The following is a 12,149-nucleotide window of genomic DNA, read 5'->3' on the forward strand; positions in this document are numbered from 1 at the left end:
AACATCTCAACCTTATTATAAAGCAGAGAAGCTTCAACCACAAAGCAGTTTGGTTGGTGGCTCCCACAGGACCACAGAAAAGCTATTACAGACACACACTCCTCTGACTTGGAAACAATCTCCTTTCATCTCCTATTATAGTTTATTTCAACATGGTTCTTGAATGTAAAGAACTTTTTTCCTATTCTGCTGTTTAATCCCAATATATTGATAGAAAGCAGCCTTATGACTTCTTTTTGGTTATGCTACAGTCATGCTCACTTAATTTCATCTCTTCAAGGACAAGCAGCAAACAGAGAACCTGCCACCCCAGGTCTTTACAACCTTTACAACTCCTCCAACAATCTTCAACTACCTCTAAATTATCAAGCATTGCCATGCACCATAAACAAATTAACAGGAGAAACTGTGCCAAAGATTCAACTTTTTCTACACAGGTTTTGTTTTGCTTTGAGTCTGAATTTACCTAATCTAGACTCACAGAGAAAATCAGTAGTAAGCAATAATATGTCTACTTCTAAAATGTGCCTACTGCTAAAATTACTGGAAGTGTTTGTTCCATCAAGAAGTCTCAGTATCGATTCGAAACTTTTTAATCATACAGGAAGTCTCTGATTAAGCACTAACAACCAACAGAAGAAAGGAAGTGTGATTTTGTTGTGTTTTCAATCTAACTTGGTACAAGAATGAATGGTACCAGAGACAACTTCCCATCTCACAAACATCAACTCACTACAATGAGTTGGGAAAAGAGTAAATTTAAATCTTCTGTGATTAGTGAATACACTACAATGCTTCCAGAAAACAGTTCTGTCCACGGCATTTAGAAAGGAAAACTGTAGAGTTACTTAGAGTGTGGCTTGCTTTTAATTAGGAAGAAACGGATCCCACAGACATACTCTGTGACAAATCACTTCTTGCCATGTTTACAAAGACTTGAACCATTGTGAACTTGAGAAACATGGACCACAGCTTTAAGATGACACCTATGCTCTATAAATTACACATGTTGAGTGACGTACTGGAGGTGGTAGGGGCTGCTTTTATTTGGAGATAAAAGACAGTATATATGAACCAAATAAAGTTTGCCAAAGAGCTTCAAAGAGCTTCTTACAGACAGTAAAGGTACTCTAAATTTGCCATTTGCAATGACCCAAACATCCTTCAACTAGGAAAAGTGACAAATACATACAAATGTATATGTTAGATGCAACATCACATTGCTCATGCTTATAAAAGTTAGTAATTTTATATTATTTTCTAATGACTCAGATGAAAAAACATTCAAGATGTGCTGGATCAGTACTGAATGAGTGAGGTCATGAATATGAATAAATGTCCAGATACTGAATGTGTGTTCATGGGAGCACTGGTCAAGAACAGTACAGCTCATTCTGTACCGTGGCAAATACTCCTCACAGTAGTCGCCACTAAGACAGCTTGGCCTTCCAACAAAAATAAAAACCATCAAGCTCAATATAATTGTTAGTCGTCGTTTCGTTCATCTCGGTCTCCAGCATTTCATATGCTACCGGAAGTTATCACTGTTTTTCAGCAACCTCATTTCAACAGAAAGAGCTAATCTCTGTTGGTAGCTGCCAAGTATTTTTTAATGAACATGTCAATATTTCCCAATCAGATTTTGATTCATTGTATTGTCTGTCAACACTTGAGCATTGCTTTCGTACCAGTTAAGATCACTCTCTACCAGGAAAACACACAATTCCAGTCCATCCAGAATGGTCAGGACCATAAAAACACACAGGTTGTCAATAAGAATGATAAGACTTATTATTATGATAACATGTGAATCAAAATAATATTCTAGTGTTTAATCAACCGGATTTCTAGGAAACTGAAAATTCCCAACTTTTATATAAAATTATGCCACAGCATTGGTAAAGTATATGACTCCAATCATCAAACCTTTTGCAAGGGCTAAAGTCAGTAATTATGTGTAAATTATTAGCAGTGATAATGGAACAGGAAAAAAAAAGGAAACAATTATTTTTAGTTTTTTCCTGCTTACTATTTTAAAAGAGAACTAAACTCAGTGTTTTTAAACACCCTTAAATAAAGTCTTCCAACCTGCCTAGTATTTTAAGGAACTTCCCACTATACCAATTTTTTTTATATTTTTTGCTAAATTCCCATTATATCCCATACAAATATGTGAAAAGTACATGGCCCCCATCTAAAAAAAAATTGCACTTTTCTTCATATCTTAATCAAAAGATAAAAATTGTATTCAAAACAGTGGGGGGGGATGACCTACTGAACTCAAACTTAGATTAAGAGTCTGTTCTATATGCTCTCTACCGATCCTGAAAAGAATACATAAAGGCATGTTCAATGATGAAAGGAATGCAATCAATGCAGCTCAATTTTTCTGCTATCATCTCACACTCCAGAATATGCCTTAGCTAATTAGAAGTAAAAGCCAAGTTTGTGATCTGAGATATAATTGAAGCATGAAATTCACAACAAAGATAAGTTAGGGCTTTGAAATGAAAGAGCTTTACTGCCTAACCTGACCTATGCTGCCATTAACACCTACTGAGAATTATAGTCTTACATCTTTTGGACTGATAGCTTTAAGTGAGCCTTTTCAACTCTGTTAAAAAGCAGAACAAAAATCAAACCTTCTGTGCAAACGCAGAAGCTATCTAAAAAATTTTAAAAAAAAGAAAGGCATCCACGTAAAATAACTACTTGATAAATCTGACCAAAGAGATGGAAAGTCCAAAATTATATACTACATTAAATAATTAAAGGAAAAATAATTTCAGAAAAATGTTAATGATGGTGAAAATCTTTCTGAGATTTTCATCTTTTAAATGAAATCTCTTTTAATTTACTAAGCAAATTTACTGAGGTACATCCAGGTTTTGTCACATTAAGATATTAAAAAAGAGAGGCCTCCCATTACATATACTGACCATCTGGTTCTGCACATAATCTTCAAAACTAACCAGACAGCTTAAGTAAATGTTTTATGCAAGTTTTTAAAAAATAATAAAAAATAGTTAGAGATATATGAAGAAAAACAGAAACCAATTTTTTTTCTATTAAAATAGTTTTAGTGTATTTTTAGAAGGAATTCTTATACTATTCTGATTTGGTACCTTAAAGTCCAAACAAGGTGATGAACGACTCCTGGAGATGCTGTACACTAACTTCTTGCCAGTTAAAAAACTGCTTCCGAATAACTGCTTCTAACACATTTCAGAGCAGTTTCAAGATGCAGAATGGTAACATTACACACCAGCAAGCTAATTTTATGACAGTTTTGAAATCAACACCTTTGCCACCTTATCGTTTCTCCATTGTACCACTTAGCTTTTGTTCTGCTCCACTGGCGCAGAAAGAACTTTAATTCATGGAAATGTAGCTGCAACAAGTACAGTTATGCACATGCTTCTGCCATTGCACATTTGAGTCACAGAGACAGCAGGAAACCCAACACTTCCCATATTGCAATAAACAGATCTACTACTTACAAGTTTATTTTAAAATATTTACAAGTATTTTCCTGAAGATCTGGACAAAGTTGCATATCTGGGTCCTAAGATAAACAGAAAACCAAGTCTTTCATTTACTGAAAGTAGCCTACAGTTTCCTACTGCTATTATATTGCAGCATTGAAAATCACAAACAAACTCAAAAGCTAAAAAAAAAATTACAGCTACAGCCTATTTCTACAGACTGGCCAATAATGAGAAAATATTTTTTTTTTAACTTTTTTTTTATAACCTGAAAATAAAACAATTCAGTTCAGACTGCTTTAAAGCAATGTCTAAACCACTTAGAATTTGCAAATCTATTCACATTTACATCCTACTTTAAGTAGAGAGATAGTACAAGACAACTCATCAGCTGCATTCTTACCAGTAACTGTTCTTGGTCTTCCTTGGCATCCTTGTAAGAGGTGGATCCAGGCAACCAAGATGATAATGGAGTTTACAAGTGTCACACAGTAGCAGTAGGTGTTGATCATGGTTCTTCTTGCAAATTCCACAACTTTTAATGCAGACAGCAGAAAAGCATTACAATTACATTTGAAATCATGAAGAATAAATGATACATCCCAGCACCTTCCCCAGTTTCAATACAAATATGTGGCAACTTCAATTTGAAAGCATCTTTTAAGTGCATAATTACTTTTTGGACTAATTATGGAGTAATTTTTGAGGGTTTTTTAAGGAGCTTCTACTTATATACAGTAAAGCATAAAAGGCACCTAACAGAGTTAACAAAAGAAATGGCTTTAAGTTTAAATTTTTGAGGACTTCTAAAAATCAGTAATCACTGAATACTTCAACAAAATGTACCAGTGGCAAATGGAAAAAACTTCATCAAAAACTTAAGCATCAAATGCTTAAACATAAAATTATGCTGCTATTATCAGTTGTAACAATCATATGCTTATTCAGGTAACCACCCTGAAACAGGTCTGTGCTGCTGTTATGCTGGGCAATGTAACAACTCATAGCAAATTACATTTCCTTTCTATTGTTATTTTACTGGAACTGAAATTTTACTTACTTTGAAAAGATCAGGTATTCACTGATTGCACTATAACATGGGAGAAACTAAATGACTGGATTTGAATGAAACAGAACTAGTAAAGCATGACTCTTATTATTTGTGTACATATCTAAATTGCTAAATCCTCAGCCCACTGCCATATTCCTAAGATTTCTACCTCTCGCAGCACTAAAATTAACTTTTGCTTATGTAAATCATCTTCATTTAGCCTTCTAGCTGGGCAAGACACCACTTGCTGTGGTTGGAGGCCTGGCTGCTGCTCTCTAGATAAGGATAGACCACGTCACTTCTCAGCTGTGGTGAGAAAATAAGATCCAAGACAACGTGTACTTTGCACAGTCATGCTCTGGAATCCTAGTATACACCATTAGGCTTAATAAAAACCCAATCAGTAGCATCACAGCTTATGGAGAAGGGGAAAAGTTGGAACAATGACAGAGTAAGCGAATAGATTTCATATTCTTGGGAATTAATAAAAATAGAAGTAGGGCAATTTAGTATGAGCAAAAAGTAAAAATTCTTACATGACAAGTGTTTTATGCACCCAGCCACTGTGACTAAACAGCATGATCACTGTTCACAAAATCATCCACTTAGATGATTGCATTCAAAAAACAAGATGAACAGTAAATTTTCACATCACAGTAAATAAGGACCTTTCTATTTCAGACGCAAAGAGTTACCTTTGCCATTGAAGCACTGCCATCAAATTAGCAAAACCACCCAAATCTTACTCATGGTGTGCTAGGGTGAAGAACTGACCACTACTCAACTTAGCATTCAAAAGTAAGAAAAACATATAGACAACTTTAAAGCATTTTGTTAATTAAAAACTGAAGCAAACAACTTTCTCTGAACACCTTTCTGAAACCATAACTTACTATTCTGTCCAGATTTAATTACTTGCCTATAAAGTACGGCCGGAAGTGTAGATGTCTTCTGTGCTCCTCCTTCCTTTTTACTTGGTTTCCTTTCTTTAGGAGCCCGTAAAATTGCTGGTATGTTCAATTTCTATTGGATTTGAAGAAATACAGTACACATGAGTCTCGACACTTTTAAAGAACACCACTCCCATCTCAATGCATGAAGGACAAATAAAATGAGTGGGAGATTGCTTAGCTAGCTATTTTACAGACAAGAGTGACTACACATTTATCCCAGTATGATTTTGTAATATAAAGTAATCTTATATTCATTTTTTTCAATTAAAAAAAAAACACACACAGAAAGACTAGCTTTTAGAATTTTTCTTCAAGCTTCCAATAGAGGGATGGACAAGGATTCATTTGTCTAAGCAGCTGAAACAAGCAAAGGCAAATTCATGACTCTGACAGAATACTGAGGCAGTTTATTTTCCGCAGCATTGCAGCTACACTGGTGCTCGATAGGTTAATTAGAAAAATTATCTTATTGGACCAAGCCCTCCACAAAGCAGACGAGACTCTCTTCGGATTTCTACTAATCTGCAGTATGCTGGCTTCTCAGACAGCAACCATCTATCAAAGTCATTTCTCAGCAGTCCCATGGGTCTGCATCTGTTCAACCAACTGGAAAAAAAATGTCATGCAAGCTGTGTAAATGAATTCTGCTCAACTCTTCTTTTTCTTTTTTTTTTTTTAATTTATTAACATTTGCATTAGGAAATATATTTCTAAATACTTACTCAAAGGAGGAAAAAATATCCTTCGTTCAAAAGATACATTATGTGAGAATTCTTCTATGCAAGCAGGAGAGATGGGCAGACAAACAGAACTAGAAAAAGCTTGCATACCTTTGGAACTACTACTGCATAAATAAAGTGTAAGGTTCATTTTCTGAACAGCAGCACAAACTCAGTACTACCAAAGGGCACAACAAAATTGTGACCTAATTGTATGACTGCATTTTCACAATAAGCAGCTTCTTCAATCTTGAATCATAATTGGAAATTATTTCAATCTCCCTCTCATACGCAAAACATTGCCTTTTAATACCTCTGACACAACACACATTTGAAAACACTGCAAGAATCTACACTTCTCTTTTTTCCTGTATCAGTGAGAACAAAGATAATCGCTGGCAACAGGAAGTAATCCAAATCTTCTACTGTCCTAGATATTTATATTAATTTCATCAAAATATTCCGCTCTGTCCCGTTGCACACCATCACTGCATTTAAAAGGATTTATGTCTTACGAAAGCCATAGTGAACACATTATTTGAAGCCTACAGTAAATAAAGACAATACGGATACAAAACCAGTAGGATTAACCCAACGCTTCATGTTAAGGTTCATCACAAATGACAGGTCAATCACTTCCACCAAATGAAAGAATTTTGCAAACAAGAACACTATTACAACAACAAAATTAAGCTACGGGTTCCCAGTAGGTGGTTTGCAGAAGGCTAGGTACTTCAATCAGAAAGCATTATCCCCAGAGTAAAGCCTGGGTCTGATCAAATCAAATCAATTTATTCGGCCATGACAGAAACAGAAAGGGCTATTCTTGGAAAACTAGTTCTGCCTTCTTCTGTAAAGTGGGGGGGAGGGGACAGGGACGACCAACCAACCTGTCCAATGATTCTACCCAAAAGAGCCCAAATGCCTTGCCCTTCATTTCGCAGTTTTCCATTCATATTTTGTAGCTCTTCCAAGGACTCACACAGCTGAAAAGTTACAGAAAAAAAAAAAAAAACAGGAATAAAAATTTATTAAGAGTTATTTAATAAAATTTATTCAACCTCTTACTTATCTAGGGTGCATTAGTTTACTGTGGGATTAAAAAAAAAAAAATGAAACTCATATCAATATAGCTGAGATCAGTGCAACCATTCAGTAATACAACAGAACTAAATCAAAAACCAGGGCAGCCACTTGTTTTGTAAAGATCTGAAACATTTCAGCATGCAAATAAGGTTTCACAAAGTCAAATAGAGAGCAAAACGAAAATACAGCAACATCTTATATATGTTGTCCATACTACTTAAGCAGCAAGATTATAACAAGTGAACATATAAATTGATTAAAACTGTGTCTTGCCATATTAAAGAACACCCACTCACACTCACAGAAAGAGATAAAATGTATTAAAGGACATGAGCAAAAAGAAAGTTTTTTTTTTTCCTTCTGTAAGTAACTGTTAGTTCCGACTCAGAAGCCCCATGCACAATGTTAAAAAGCTCCATGCACAATTTCCTTTTCCTTTATCATCTTTGCATAGTTCACAAGGATCTCCTGCTACATTTTCCATATGTTCTCATTTAAAACACACACATTTTAAGAATTAGAAGCTACACCATTTTTTGTCATCATTAACCATCATTTGATAGGTTGCTGAATTCGAAAAGATTTGCAGCATGTCATCTGTCATAAAAAGTACAGTATTTCTACATTTCAAAATATTTAAATATTAAAAAATAATTATTATTTAGTAAAAAAGCACCATGATGATTAATTAAAAATTACATGAGTAACATTTTGGGGGAGCAATGCGATAATTTATGGACCACAAATTTGTTATACTCAAAACAAACATGCAGAAGACACTATAGGTGTGTGAATACTGATTATTTCCATCCAAAAAATTAGTCAAGTCATTAAATCTAGGATGAACACAAGCAGAGTTGGAACCGACACAAATAAATAACACTCGAAGTATCCTAGATTGCCAGTTATCAAGTAGGGCTACAAGCAAAGAACCAAGCAGGTTCATAAAGAACCTTGAATCAGACACAAACAAAACACAAAACAAACAAAGAGAGAGAGAGAGAAAGAGAAAGAGGGAGGGAGGGAGGGAAGAGTCAAACTCCGTTGTCTTGAAGTCTCAAGTGAAATACATACAAAGAAGGAAAAAAAGAAGGACCTTATGACACAGGTTGACTCCTGAGAGGGACCTGTCTGTCCATGTACTGGAGCTCTCAGAGGGGTCAGTTAAAGAGCTTGTGTCCAGTCAACACAGAACATTTCAGAAGTTGATTCCACTTGTATGAGGGAAGACAGACTACTGAATATTTTCAAAAGAAGAAATATGTTTTTAAGTATTACTTTTAAAGAAGCAATAGTGTGCAGCTCTCCATCTAAGACATTTTCTTTCATGGAAAGAAAAATGCTATCAAAGTTAACAGCAGCAATACTAAAACAGCACAGTGGTTTATTATCCCTTTTATTTCACCTTGTTATACTCCACATGAAGCTTTTCTTGCTCATTTTCTAATTTATCCTTGATATTCTTCTGTTCAGCCATATTCTCCTGGATTTGAATCATGCGCATATTTCTCTCTATTGAAAAGAAAATCGCATTATTTCTTATTCTTGAATATATATTTTTAAGTTTTATGCACTAAAAAAAAGCAATAGAAAGTAAAAAACTATAACTATACAAAGACACAAAACTGGTCTACTGGTTTATTACACAGACTGAGTAGAATGAACAGTCATAACATTTACATTTTGCTGCATAAATATTGCAGTTGTTTAAATTACGAGCTTTAATCAGCCATCTAGCAAACAGTCATGAAGTTGTGCTATTCCACATAGAAACGGAGGAGGATTTAAAGAAAAAAATATTATACCAAAAGGTATCTGAGCTTCTATTCCCTCCTGTTAAATAAGATAGTTTAGTCTCCTATTTATATTTGAAAGATTTTATTCTTTTCTGAAATGTCTTTTGAAAAAAATAACTGTGTAAATAGATACCAAGCACTTAAATAACTGACATAAAACAAAGTCATAATTCACATTTATCTATTAGTAACAACCAAACACAAGTAAAATAAAAAAGCCAATGAATTAGCACAGCTCAGTGTAGCAAAGTGATATTTTTTCATTGAGAAAAATAAGCCATTTTCACCCTTACCAAGGTAATAATTCACAAAGTCAGCAGTGAGAGCCGGTTGTTTATGTTTTCTTCTTCCATCAACACTGGAACTAGTATCTGAAGTATCCACTGGGAAGATGTCTGTGCTAATTCCCATTAACTCGGCCTTGCGCATGAGCTTGCGAATCGCTGAAGCGCTGCTGGTGAGTGGTCGCGGCAGCTTCTCCCTGGGAACCCAGGCCTGTGGCCTGGTCGTGCGGGCCAGCTCTGCCTTGGCACGGTACTGCTGGAGCCTGGCATTGATTCGAGCCTGCAGTAAAGAATTCCACATATTAAAAACATAAAAGGAACAATCCGAAATTAGTTTTAAGTTATAATTTGGAATGCATCCACGTTTTATTTTCATTTCAAAAGCCACACAGTCTAATCAATGCCGTTTTCACTCCAGAACTCTACAACTCAAGAAACAGCCATTAAAAACAGACATTTCATTTTACTTCAAAATGCATACACAAATTACATTATCCTTTCACTAGGTTCTGGAGCTATGCACACGTTTCTTGATGAGATCTCCCCACCAATGAAAATAGCAGAGATGACTGCTGGCTTTCAGACAACCCCTTCTAATGATAATTTGATGGGACTGTGAAAACTCACTACTGGAAAAAGCCTTGGTTGACCTATCATAAATACATTTAGATACATTTTAAATTGTTATTTATGTGAGCAATAACAGTTGACGAGGAGCATTTTTGCCATACTTGACATAATTTCATAGGAACTCCTTTCTCAATGCCACTTCTCCTTATAAATGTTAAACTTGCTAATTATAATTTGTCAAAAGCACAACCCAAACAGAAGTAAAGTAGACAAGAGAAGCTCACAATATATATTGTTGATGACATCTGCATATTTGGGAGCATCTGGGAGATTTACCCCAGAAGATCAAGCTGTTACTGGCAGTTGGAAAATACTGTCTTGAGGGAACTCTATGGAGTGGCAATTCTGGCAGAAAATGACATCAACATACAAACTTTCAGAGGCAAAATTCCAGCTGACTATCAGCTAGAAGTTGTTTACTTGCCTGCACAAAGAAGAAACTAAACTAATGTGACTGCCCCACCATATGGTGCGAGATACTCCTGAGACAAAAGCAAAAAAGTGTGCATATATATACACGCTATGGTTAAGGAACATCTCTGATTCCAAACAGAATCCTTGAACGTAATATTGCAGATAGTTTAACACATTACCTTACTAGGTCTTGAACACTAATGATCAAGAAACATGGCAAACGTGACATATAGTTCAGCTCTGACCCCAATGGCTTTTCTCTTGGACCCACAGTAGCAGGCATCAGCCACCACTTCGCTTTATTCTCCACTGGAAGGACCAAAGATGGCTCAAAGCTTCTTTACTGATTACATGCTCAATTCTGAGACCTTTGAGGTCATTTAAGATGTCATACAACTGTACACCCTGAGCCTTATTGCAGGAATAGATAACAGATTAAAATGACTAATGTCTAAATGGAATCCTCAATTCAAGTTACTTGGATTTAAGCAATTTTCAAGTATATAATTTGCTCAAGGAATGTACATTTCTTTTATTAATATTTTAATAGAGTATTTCCACATAGAACATCTTTCAACAATCGGTAACAGTCCTAGACTGCTTTGTTATTACACTCTTTAGAGGGATTTACTTTCTTGGGCCACACCACTGACTCAGTTCTTCCTGCCTGGACTACAAGGCATCAAATATCCTTTGCTGTACAACTGTATACTTATTTATGTTAGGTCAATGTTTATAAATCTTACTTAAGCCAAAAAAATCCTCTGGCAATGAGTTGTTGTATGTCCATACATATATGCACACACTACAGATATATATAAATATGTATATACATATATAAATATGTATATATTTACTTCTTAATCCTTTTTTTTTTCCCAGACTAAGCTGTCTCAAGATCCTTATTTCTCAGATAAAATCCTTATTTAACAAAAAATGGTTGAACTTACTGATGGGACTTTAACTTCCTCATGCAGACAACATATGGTAAGGTAAGGGGTAAATTTAGACACACTCTGTGTCAACTCTCCAGTCAGACATTTCTAGTATGTATTAAGTATCCCTTACAGTTTTGCACTTTAATGACACAGAAACCGCTCGAAGACAAATATTTCATAAAATCTCAGTACATACAACTGGACATGGATATGTATTTTTCAAGTTTCCAATTTGTTTTCATCCACATAAACTCAGACATACACACAATACTAACGAAAATTCATACAACACCAAAGCCATCAATAGTGAAAACACGTGGTTGCACAAAATGTACACAAGTTACCATTTTTGTAACAAGGTGCCTATGACACCATGTAAAGTAACTCTACCTGCAGTTTTCAGCATTCATTCTTTCCATTTCAAAACATTTAATCCAAATAATTTAGGTTAAATAACTGCAGGGTCTTGGTTTGGGGGAAAGAGAAGGAAGAGAGAGAAATGCTAGGAACTTATCAGTGTTATCATCAGTGTACAATATATGCCTGAAAGCAGAGCTAATAAGCCCTGTTATACCCAAACTGATTCTGCACAATGAGCACTTACCATTATGTTGGGTAGTATTCATATCATTGTGATGGCTCCCCTACACAGGTGCATTTTGATGCAATTGAGAGCTAAGTGTATTCAGCAAGAATTATGAAACCAGTTTTAAATCAAGCTACATGAAGCTCAATACTCCACAGAAATACTTTATTCAAAATGCTTCTACGATAAGTTTCCTCATGCTCAAAA

At 35.2% G+C, this 12,149-nt stretch overlaps 1 protein-coding gene across 4 annotated transcripts in view; it reads right to left on the reverse strand.

Annotated features, from left to right (window-relative positions):
• Window positions 1-12,149, reverse strand: part of PHF14 (PHD finger protein 14) — a 157,645-nt gene that overhangs the window by 106,939 nt on the left and 38,557 nt on the right. For all 4 annotated transcript variants that reach the window (XM_027723217.2, XM_027723215.2, XM_027723216.2 and 1 more), the window contains exons 9-13: window positions 9,384-9,654; window positions 8,700-8,806; window positions 7,099-7,194; window positions 5,456-5,559; window positions 3,889-4,020 (exon numbers count right to left, since the gene is read on the reverse strand). In XM_027723217.2, the coding sequence (XP_027579018.1) occupies window positions 3,889-4,020; window positions 5,456-5,559; window positions 7,099-7,194; window positions 8,700-8,806; window positions 9,384-9,654 (710 nt within the window). The remainder of the gene's footprint in view (window positions 1-3,888; window positions 4,021-5,455; window positions 5,560-7,098; window positions 7,195-8,699; window positions 8,807-9,383; window positions 9,655-12,149) is intronic.

Source organism: Pipra filicauda, unplaced genomic scaffold (assembly GCF_003945595.2).
Source record: "Pipra filicauda isolate LSUMZ 115617 unplaced genomic scaffold, ASM394559v2 scaffold66_size7647185_pilon, whole genome shotgun sequence".
Lineage (NCBI taxonomy): Eukaryota > Metazoa > Chordata > Aves > Passeriformes > Pipridae > Pipra > Pipra filicauda.